Source organism: Pongo pygmaeus, chromosome 1 (assembly GCF_028885625.2).
Source record: "Pongo pygmaeus isolate AG05252 chromosome 1, NHGRI_mPonPyg2-v2.0_pri, whole genome shotgun sequence".
Classification (NCBI taxonomy): Eukaryota; Metazoa; Chordata; class Mammalia; order Primates; family Hominidae; genus Pongo; species Pongo pygmaeus.
The window spans coordinates 71,120,557-71,132,677 of NC_072373.2; the positions used below are offsets into that span (position 1 = coordinate 71,120,557).

A 12,121-nucleotide genomic window follows, 5' to 3' on the forward strand; every position below is an offset into this window, starting at 1 on the left:
GAACCTAAGACTGGACACCCAAGGAGTTTTTAACTTTCAAGCTAGTCCACACACGTCTCCAGCAGTTCATCAATTAGGGTTTACGTGGCTCCACTGACTTCTGCTCCTGTAAGCTGTGATTCTCTATCTGCCTATCTCTCCAGGTTTCAGGGCATCACTGTTAAATGTGCTCTGTGATAGCAATTCTCTGATAAAGCTAAGAGGAGTTATTGATTTTCAGTTTGTTTAGCTTTTTTCCTATTGTGAGGACAGGAGTGATGAATTCTAAGCTCTTTATAAATCTGAGCAGAAACCTGAATTCCAGTGAATGAATCCAAGCAGAAACCTCAAGTCTCATAAATAAAATGGAGTTTTATTTCTTGTGTTTAATCTCTGTAACTATGACTAGTTTATAGTATGTCAACAATATTATTTTATGTCCCAAAACTAATACAAAATTTTTTTCATAATGTTAAGTATTCAAATAGACATCAGTTAAGCAGTATACACTAATCCAATAGCTGTCCAAATAACCAGATGCATTCTGTCAGGTGAACACATGAATCATAAACATAAATCAGTAATTTTCTCCAAGTTTTTAACTCATCCAAGTTAGTAAACCATCATGACAATTTTATTGCTTATCAAAAAGAATAAACACTTCTCTTTTTTCCTTCTTAATGGCCATTAGAGGCTTAAAAAATTACTAGTGTGCATTTTGACATGCTTCCCTAATACCAGCAATAAATTGGTAATGATAAGACACTAAGCAATAATGTCCACCAGGAGAATAGCAATAATTCATTCAAGGCATGACTCAGAAACTTCTAAATGTCTTCTAAATGTCTGAAAACAAGTTCACTGTAATTCTCCTACTGACGGAAACTTCAAACACAGGTTAAATATAAAAGGTACTGAGAAAGGATAAAGTATTTTATCCATTCTGTAAGCTTATCACTTCTATAAGAAATTTGTACTTTGATGTTACTAGATCTATAATTTGAGAGAAGGTGGAAAATACAGATTTTTAATTTTATTTTCTTGCCACAATAAATGGACAATTTAAAGGGCAGACTTTTTTCACTCTTACTTTATAATTGCTAATTATACTACTCTGAAGCCTGATGTAATTAATTCACTTTTAGTAAAATCAACAGAATTGTTTGTACAAGTGAAATGATCTATTTTATTTAACAAATATTTGTATTCTGCTTCCTATGATACTAGAACAGGTATTGCTGGATATATAGTTAAAAATATACACATACATACATATATATAACATATTCAAGAAATATGGTTATAAATATACAAAGAAAACAAACATATATTACAAACATATATATAAACATAATCCTATGGTTGTAAATATAAAAAAGCTATGTATAAATTTATGGAAAAAATTATAGAAAGAGATTTTTCTAAGTGACAGTTTTAAAAATAGGAAAGCTCCCATCTGTTTAAGGGATTAGGAGAGGCTTTATTAAAAGCATAGCATTTGAAATATGTTTGAAAGACAAAACTTTTTGTGTGTGCAGTGATGGGGAGGGGACACACCAGAACGGGAAGAAAAATTCCAGCTAGAAACATTGGTATAGGCAAAGTTATGACAGAAGGAGGAAAATGTAATGGTTTATACAGACACCAGCAAATATAGTATTCTCTCGTTAGACTGTTAAGTTTCAAGTAGAGGATTAGTAGGGGTTAAATCCAAAAATTTGGGGCCATTTTGAAGAAAGTCTTGAATAAAAGGCTGAGTGGGCATTTAAATTTAATCAGCAGGCAATGAGGAACCACAGACAGTTTTGAGAAAAGATAAAGTTTAAGAGTTATATTTTAAGAATACTAATCTTAAATTTCAGTTGAAGGACCAGAAACAACAGAAAATATAAGTGCAACACCCAACTAAAAGGCCATGGCACTAATCTAGACATGAAATAATAAATGACCAAACTAACATGGTAGTACAGTAACAGAAATAAGGAGAAAAGTACTGGATCCCAGACATAAAGCACAGTGGATAGGCTCTAAGATAGCTGCTAAAGATCTCTATCTCTCGGTATTCTCACCCCTGTGTGATCCTCTCCCCTTGAGTGTGGGCAGAACCTGTGACTTGTTTCTAACCAGCAGAATATGGAAAAGGAGATGAGATGTCACTTCCATGATTATGTTATATAAGATTGTAACTTCTGTCTTGCTAGCGGACTCTCTCTGCTATGATGAGACAATGGTTGTGGTGGGCAAAAATTAACAACACATTGGCCGGATGCAGTGGCTCACATCTATAATTCCAGCACTTTGGGAGGCCAAGGCAGGTGGATCACCTGACGTCAGGAGTTCAAGACCATCCTGGCCAACAAGGTGAAACCCCATCTCTACTAAAAATACAAAAATTAGCCAGGTGTGGTGGCAAGCACCTGTAATCCCAGCTACTGGGGAGGCTGAGGCAGGAGAACTGCTTGAACCCGGGAGGCAGAGGTTGCAATGGACCAAGATCGTGCCACTGCACTTCAGCCTGGGCAACAAGAGCAAAACCCTGTCTCAAACCCCACCACAAAAAAACCACACATCTAAAGATTTAAACTTAGATGGCTATGGAAATGCGATGCTATTAACATAAGTTAGAGAAAAGGCTTGGACTATTTTCTTTATGGTTGTGGAGCAGAACAGTAATAAGAAACTTGATTTTTTGGACATTAAAATGTCTGGTCCATCAAAAATGCTTAATAAAATTCATGAGGGAAGCCAGGGCTAGAGATAAAAATAACTCATCTATATAACAAAAACAATTGAAACCACAGACTTAGACTATTTTCAGTGATATCAAGGCCTAAGTAACTAGCTGGGGCAAAATGGAGTTGAGGCTATTAAGGAACTTTGAGGTCAAGGTGTTAAAGGGTCATAAACATTATTCTCATCCAATATACTAAGAGAAAAATAAGAAATATAGAAGCCAGATGCTAAAGTTATTAAGGAAAGCAGGCAAGTTCCCTAGATTTATACACAAAGAAAAAAATAAAAAAGTTGGGGCAAAAATACAATCATAATATATTAACTAGAGGGGTGAGCATCTAGTTCAGTCTTCACATCTCCATCTTAAATGCTAAACTACATCAGCAGAGTAAGCCCTTACAACATTCCAGCCTAACGGTTCTTTGGTTTCCTCTAATATATGTGGAATCAAGGGATCTAGATGGTGTCCAAAATTTAGTGATTCCAAGTAAAAGAATCTTTCTTTGCCTTACTTGCATTATTGCCCTCAAGGATGATGTAATGTAAAAATACTCTAAAAAGAAATTCTATGTTTCTTTTAAAAATAAAGTTTTATGAGTTACCATTATTTGTCATTATTTTTCAAGTATCTTAAGTAGATAAGGATTAAGTATACCTATGATGCATAGGGAACACATGAATCACTAAAGTAAAAGTTAAAATATGTGTATTTCTGCACATGTACTTCTGCACTAAATGCACTTCTGATTTAAGTATGTGAACCAACATAATGCTTGAAAAATTAGAAAGCCAGGTAAGAAACTTTATACCTAAGCTCCTTAAATATCTTACCTCAGAAGCAGTAGCTGCAATATTGACACTGCTTGCCTGCCCGTTCATTAGGTCCATGCTTTCCTCATCAGTCCCTGACCTTATGTTAACAGCAACAGAGGACTGATTGCCTCATGTCCAAGGCCACAAATACATTATTCCTGTAAAAAAAAAAAAAAAAAAAAGTTAAGCATATGTCTTCCTCGAAGTTTAAGAAAACAACTCCATGCTTACCACCATGCCAAGAAACAAACATTTCAACTTCACTAAACTCTATTATCTTAGCTCAGTCACTAAATCCAAACTGAGGACAATCTTGTGTGCTCTTTTCAATCAGAACACCAAATAAACAGTATTCAATAGATGTTATTGTTATGTTCTTCATAAGCAAAGCAAAAGCATAACTTTTCGCTAAGTGGGTACTGTGAGGGAAAAAAATCAAATGCACGACTTTCTTAAAGTAAATAAAATGTGTAAAAAAACGGGTGGCAAAGTAACACATACCACAACACAATAAATTTTTAGCGATCCAAATGACACCTGTAAATCAACAATACTGAATAAGCTTATCACAGCTAGTGATCTAGATTACCAACATATCACAAATACTTAAAATATTATGAACTATATGTCATAAAAACACAATCATCTCTCAGTATCCATGGGGGATTTGTTCCAGGATCCACCATAGATACCAAAATCCACCGATGCTTAAGGCCCTTATATAATGGTGCAGTATTTGCATATCACCTATACACATCCTCCTGTATACTTTAAATCATCTCCAGATTACTCATAATACTTAATACAGTGCCAATGCTATGTAAATTGTTATGTTGTATTGTTTAGGGAATTATAGCAAGGAAAAGTCTGTACATGTTCAGTACAGATGCAACCATCCTTTTTTTTTGCCCTAAGTATTTTCAACTCAGATTTGTTTGAATCCAGAGGTAGAACCCACGGATATGGTGGCTTTACTATACCATAATATACACTATGTTTATTTGTATAGGACTTTAAAGTTTATTAAATATCTTTAATACATTATGTTGATTTGCACAACTACCAATAACACTAATTAGGGAAGATATACCCACATAACAAACAAACACAGAGCTTCTGAGGACACAGGATGGTAAATAAGGAGCCAAGAACAAGTTTCAAGCCATCAAAATTCTAGTCAAATATTCTTTTCACAACACAGATTTTCCACTTTACTGGAAGTCAGAGTACTTACTTGAAGTTCTAAAAAAATACCTTTCCATAAATAACTTGCCATATAAACTGAGTAGGTAACTTTACCTCTAGGACAGAATTTCTTCCTCTTTGTAAAATGACAGCAGTAAATGAACTTTAAGATCCCTTTTCAACTTTAAAGATCTATGACGTTTTTCATAAGAGAAATGGTAAGTGTCTATAAATCAGGTACTCTGTGCTACATTCACTTTAAAAGCTGAGTTTTAAATGTTAATAATAATTACTTCAATGCTAAGTTTCCTTTCTCTGGAGAAGCAATGTAGGATATAGTGATTTAAAAGCACAAATTTTGGAACCACATTACCTCTGTGTAAACCCAGGAAATTTTAACTTTTCTGTACTCAGTTTTCTCATCTATAAAATAGGGATAATAAGTACCTACTTCATAGAGTTGTGGTGAAGCGAAATGAGATAATATACACAAAGCACCTAAAACAGTGTTGGCACATGGTAAATATGCTATTAATATGATGCAATGATGATGCAGAGGTTACTATCTACTTAATCCCCATGAAGCTTAAATTCAACAGAGTCCCTTAAATAAAAAAGACAAAACCTTAGAAATATACCTTTGGGAAGCAATTGTTGCTGAGCATCACTAAAAATCCTAATTGCAAACACAATGAATGAGAATGGCTAAGATCTGTTTCCTAGATGTAGTAAAACATGCTCTTGGTTTTGAAATGCTTAAAAATTATTACTAATGATAGCAGCCTTCAGTCACATCTTGAATTTATCTTATTTAGATACAGCCTAGGTACCTGCTAAGAGCAGAACATCGTGCTAGGATTTTTAAAACAGAAATATATTCAAAATCATGAAGTTTTAAAACCATTTAACAGCACCTACTTAGAAAATCAATATGAAAATGAATAAACTACAAACAATTTCCTCCCATCTAAACTATCTTATTCTATAAGCTTCATTATCCTTATAGGATTAAGAATCAACTTATATTTATACTGCTATACAACAAAACCAGCTTGATAATCCAGATTCTCTCTGAACATAGCACTCAGTTTGCAAAATATTTTTCAAATAATTTCATTTCATTCCACTTTCTAGGCAAAATTAAGTATAACATGAATTTATAAATCAGGGGTGCCCCCTAGTGCTAAGAAAAAGATTTTAATAGTTATATCTTTAACTTACTTTACATATCAAAATATACAATTTATTACTATTACTTAAAAAAAGGTAATACAGACCAGGAACAATATTAAAATATTTGTAAACTATAAGCATGAAGAATCATGTTTTCTCTGCTTTTTTTTTGAGACAGAGTTTTGCTTGTTGCCCAGGCTGGCATGCAATGGCATGATCTCAGCTCACTGTAACCTCCGCCTCCCAGGTTCAAGCAATTCTCCAGCCTCAGCCTCCTGAGTAGCTGGGATTACAGGCACAAGCCACCACACCCAGCTAATTTTGGGTATTTTTAGTAGAGACAGGGTTTCACCATGTTGGTCAGGCTGTAGAGACAGGGTTTCACCATGTTGGCCAGGCTGGTCTCGAACTCCTAACCTCAGGTGATCTGCTGGCCTTGGCCTCCCAAAGTGTTGGGATTACAGGCATCAGCCACTGCACCTGGCCTTCTCTGCTTTTAAAATAAATTGTCACTCATGTATTTCATGAAAATTAAGGTCACATTAAAATCCATTACATATTTTAAAATATAGCAAAGCATACCTTAAAGAATATAAACTTTTCATAACTATTTACAAATGTACATGTCAATAGTATTATTATTATTTTTTTTTTTGAGACAGAGTCTTGCTCTGTTGCCCAGGCTGGAGTGCAGTGGCGGGATCTCGGCTCACTGCAAGCTCCATCTCCCGGGTTCACACCATTCTGCTGCCTCAGCCTCCTGAGTAGCTGGGACTACAAGCGCCTGCCACCACGCCCAGCTAATTTTTTGTATTTTTAGTAGAGACAGGGTTTCACCGTGTTAGCCAGGAGTCAATAGTATTTAATAATGTTGAAGTATAACAGAGAGGCTTAGGCTTATATGATATTATAAAAATACTACAAGTTCTAAAAGACAGACATACGAGTTTATTCTTTTAGTACGTGCTTCAAAGACCTTTCTACACTTTGCACACAGAAAAGTTCACATTAAATACACCAAATATATGCTTTAATATTTTATTTACTTTTCTTTGTGTTATAAATGACAAGATCTTTCAACATGACTACCAACATCACAGCAGCCTTTTTTTTAAGAGACAGGGTCTTGCTCTGTCATGCAGGCTGGAACATGTGGCACAATCTTAGCTCACTGCAGCCTCCAATTCCTGGGGTCAAGCAATCCTCCCACCACCTCAGCTTTCTGAGTAGCTGAGTGAGGTGTGCACCACCATGCTCAGCTAATTTTTTACATTTTTTTAGAGACAGGGTATCACTATTACATCGTCATCTATAAAATAGCAGACGTTAGTTCTCAACGTGTAAAGAGAAGTTTAAAAATAGGCCAGGTACAGGGGCTCACGCCTGTAATCCTAGCACTTTGGGAAGCTGAGACAGGCGGATTACCTGAGGTCAAGAGTTCAAGACCAGCCGGCCAACATGGTGAAACCCCATCTCTATTAAAAACACAAAAAATTACCTGGGTGTGGTGGCACGTGCCTGTAATCCCAGCTTCTTGGGAGGCTGAGGTAGGAGAATCACTTGAACCTGGGAGGTGGAGGTTGCAGTGAGCTGAGATTGCACCACTGTACTCCAGCCTGGGAGACAGCGAGACTCTGCCTCAAAAAAATGTTTAAAAATAACAAAGTTATTCATTTACTTAAGTTAAAATTGTTTTGCCTTCAGTCAATAAAAAGAGATTCTACACCTAAGTCTTCCAAATATAATTTTGTCACATTTGAACTAAACTATGAAAGTACGGGCTGATTCATTTGTAAACTGTCCCACATCTACACAGAAAGGTTATATTGCCATATACCTAAACAGCTTGAAACTAAACAACTTGTAGGGGAAGAGAGACTTTCAAATGATTAAATATTAAAGGGAGAAAAATCTATAAAATAATGCATTTAAAGGTTATGCTTTATCTCCTGTATAGAAAGTTCACTCAAGATAATTTGCTAAGTAATCTTAATAGACAAGAGCTGAGATCTCCTAAGATACCTGACCCAAAATATGAATATAGGTAAACTAGAAATTCAGGTAATAGAAAACAAGTTCCAAATAAAAAGATAAACTGTGCTCTCCAAATATTTTGTGTTTTTGTTTTTGGTGGGTATGAAGGTATTTTGGCCAGATGCTCTACTCAAAAGACTACCCCATAGAAGTTCACTTAACTCATAATAGCCTATATTTGCAATAAGACAAACAAGAAAACCAACATCCGGATACAATATTAGCAGTTAAAGCATGAAAACAACCCAAGTGAATCAGAAATAGGTTTAAATATTTGACAAAAGTGTGCTACTGTGGACCTAGGAATGGTCAGAGAAAGGAACATAGCATATTGGTATGGAACAGCAGAACAGAAAAACATGGCAGTGCTGATGGGATAAGACAGACATCAAGATTCCATGGTTGGAAGCTCTTGGGTTTAAGAGATTCCCTAATCCCTAGGGGACAGCCATTAAGGATCTCTTGTACCTGGAACATGAGGCTAAACTGAACATCACAGAATAATCTATAGGCAAGTGACTGCTACACAATGGAAAACTATGCAGCCATTAAAATACTGTAATACTTAATGACACATAAAAAATATTTATAATATACTGCTAAATGAATGAAGCAATTTACCAAACAGTATTTAAGGTATAGTCCTTTTTGGTAATCATTATTATAACATAAAGAAGAGAGATGCACCAACATACACTAAAATGTGGTTATTGCTAGGTTTATAAGACAATTTTTCCCTAACTTTAGCTTACCTGTATATTTTTAAATTTCCTACAAAGACATTAATTAGAAAAAAGTAAAAAAACAAAAACAGTTTTTCCTCACAGACTGCTTACTAGTTACAAGAAAAAAAAATAGGTAACTATACTGTGTGAAGAACCGGACAATCCCTTAACTGAGCAGATCAAAATTATTATCACCAATGGGGAAAAGAGAGACATCATGTGCCTCTGGATGTGATGATACTCTGGGAAGGACACAACATTACTGACAAGAAGTTGAGCTGGGAACCCATAACTGAAATCTACTCTCAAGGACATGGACAAGTCTAATCTGAGAAACATTCGATAAATATATTCTTCAAAAAATGCCAATGTTATGAGAAAGGCTGAAGAACTATTACAATTTAAAGGAAACGCAAGAGATATGGCAACTAAAGGTCCTGTACTGGATGGTAGTAAATGCTTTAAGAGATATTACTGGTAATTCACAAAACTGGAATATGGACTGTAGATTACTGTATCAATTTCCTAAATGTGACAATTTCCTGTAGTTATTAATACATAAAGAAGGCTGGGTGCGGTGGCTCACGCCTGTAATCCCAACACTTTGGGAGGCCGAGGCAGGTGGATCACCTGAGATCAGGAGTTCGAGACCAGCATGGCCAACATGGTGAAACCCCGTCTCTACTAAAAATACAAAATTTAGCTAGGCGTGGTGGCTGGCGCCTGTAATCCCAGCTACTAGAGAGGCTGAGGCAGGAGAATAGCTTGATCCGAGGAGGGGGAGGTTGCAGTGAACCGAGATAGTGCCACTGCACTCCAGCCTGGGCAACAAGAGCGAAACTCCGTCTCAAAAAAACAACAACAACGTAAAAGAACTTTGTTTTTAAGAAACACAGAAGTACTAAGAGGTAAAAGGGTGGCCAGGCGCGGTGGCTCACACCTGTAATCCCAGCACTTTGGGAGGCTGAACTGGGTGGATCACCTGAGATTAGGAGTTCAAGACCAGCCTGGCCAACATGGTGAAACCCTGTCTCTACTAAAAATACAAAAATTTGCCAGGCCTGGTGATGGGTGCCTATTGTACCAGCTACTCGGGAGGCTAAGGATGCAGTGAGCCAAGATCGCACCACTGCACCCCAGCCTGGGCGAGAGAGCGAGACTGTCTTAGAAAAAAAATAAAATAAAAGTATGAAGTATGCAAACTAATCTTAAATATTTCAGGAAAACAGTATGTATATGTGTGACAGAGAAAATAAAGTGAATGATAAAGATAATGTGGCATCTTTTTTCCCCCAACCTGGTTGATTAGAGGCTTTTAGCATGCATCAGCCACTTGGAAATATCAAGATAGTGCATAAAGATCAACTGTGGGCTGGGCATGGTGGCTCAAGCCTGTAATTCCAGCACTTGGGAAGGCTGAGGTGGGTGGATTGCTTCACTTCTGCTTAGGAGTTCAAGACCAGCCTGGGTGACACAGTAAAATCCTATCTCTAAAAACAAAAACAAAATATCAGCCAGGCATGGTGATGTGCACCTGTAGTCCTAGCTACTTAGGACACTGAAGCAGGAGAATCACCTGAGCCTGGGAGGCCGAGGCTGCAGTGAGCCGTGATCATGCCACAGCACTCCAGCCTAGGCAAGAGAGTGAGACCTTGTCTCAAAAAAAAAAAAAAAAAAAAAAAAAAGAAGCAATCGACTCTGTAAGCTTTAATTCAGGAAGGAAAACAGAAACCCAGTGGAATCATACATGACACCCAGAGCCTGGGAAGGAGAACACAGGCTGATAAAAGTGAGTGAGGCCCCAGTATGCAAGAAAGGCAGAGAGCCTCTCTCTGTGACACTTTTTCCCTGGGCATCTGAGCAACCCAGACCAAGGAATAGAACATTGTTGCTCCTAATCCCTGAAGCTAACTGGGGTGTTGGAACTGTGCTTTCCCCCACTGCAGGCCTTGGATGCGTGGGGAGACCTGCTACAGCTGTACTTTCTCCCGGACAATGAGACGTGCAGCCAGGGCCAGCTTGATGACCTGAAACCAGTCTATGTATATCACTGCTGGGTGCCCCAGCATGCTCTCCTAAGATCGTGGTGCAGCAGGGCCCTCTCCACTCCACCTCAGGCATAAATCCAGGCATTTGGAGCACCCACTTGCCTGGACCAGCAGCCTGGGCCACCCTACACTTCATGGACATTGATCATAGCGCAGCAGGGCCCTCTCTGCTTCACACCCAGGCAGATCTCCAGGTATTCAGAGCATCCCTTTCCAAGGATCAGCAGGCTAAACCAACCTACCCCCTTTCTGTGCATAGATTATGGTGCAGTAGGGCCCTCTCTGCTTCACGCTCAGGCAGATCTCCAAGCATCTGGAGCACCTGCTTGCATGGACTAGCAGCATGAGTCACCCCATCCTTCCTGTGCATGGTGGGTCCTCTCCACTTCATGCCCAGGCAGATCTTCAGGCATTCAAAACACCCACTTGCCTGCTTCAGCAGTCTGACCTGCCCCACCCTTCCTGGGTATGTATCATGGTGCAGCAGGGCCTCTCTGCTCTATGCCCAGGAAGATCTCCAGGCATTCAAAGCACTCATTTGCTGGGATTGGTGGCCTGAACAGCCCCACCTTTCCTGTGCAGAGATCCAGGTGCAGGGGTCCCCATCTCTGCTTCATATCCAGGCAGATCTCCAGGCATTTGGAGCACCTGCTCATCTGGAACGGCAGCCTGAGCCACCCTACCATTCCTGTGCAGAGATCCTGGTGCATGGGCGGCTATCTCTGCTCCATGCCCAGGTCCCAGGCATATCTCCAAGCATCTGGAGCATCCACTCTCCTGGATTATGAGTTTAGGCCACCCCTATCTATGTGTAGAGAACCTGGGGTCAAGGAGGTTTCTCAGCTCCACACCTGGACACACTTCTGGGCGTTTGGTGGCCACCCACTGGATTCTCCTTTGGCCTTGGTTCTTGGGCCTGCCACTGGGGGACCTGTAGGTGGACCTGCTTGGTCCAGCCCTGCCCACCTTCCACCCCTCCCCACACCTCCCCAGGACTGAGGAGGGAGCATAGACCACTGTTTACTTCACAAATCAGCCCACTACCTGAGGCAACAGAGAGCATCTCCCAGTAGAAAAGGATCAAGTGTACACCCAACCACTTTGGCCACAGCTAGCTCTTACCCGTAAGCGCCATCTATTGGCTGATAGGTAGAACTGCATATCCCAATTAAAAACCTGCCAACAGAAGTGCTTATGGTTACAGAAGCAAAGTCAAAAGACCCTACCCAGCATTCTCTATAGTCACACCCCCTAGGGAGTGGGGAAAGGGAAGGAAGAAAAAATAATATCACAGAGAAAGAAGGAAAAAATTCTACCTGCACAAAAATAATTACAAAAATTGAAGTGCCAATGTCTCCAGATGAGAAGGAACCAACATAAGGATTCTGCACCATGAAAAATCTGAATACAGTGACACCACCAAAGGATCAC

At 38.8% G+C, this 12,121-nt stretch overlaps 1 protein-coding gene across 2 annotated transcripts in view; it reads right to left on the bottom strand.

The window, feature by feature from the left end:
- The window catches only part of RALGPS2 (Ral GEF with PH domain and SH3 binding motif 2), a 195,825-nt gene that overhangs the window by 139,894 nt on the left and 43,810 nt on the right, over nt 1–12,121 (bottom strand). For both annotated transcript variants that reach the window (XM_054459571.2, XM_054459489.2), the window contains exon 2: nt 3,544–3,683. In XM_054459571.2, coding sequence (XP_054315546.1) covers nt 3,544–3,600 — 57 coding nt within the window. In that variant the 5' untranslated portion in view covers nt 3,601–3,683. The remainder of the gene's footprint in view (nt 1–3,543; nt 3,684–12,121) is intronic.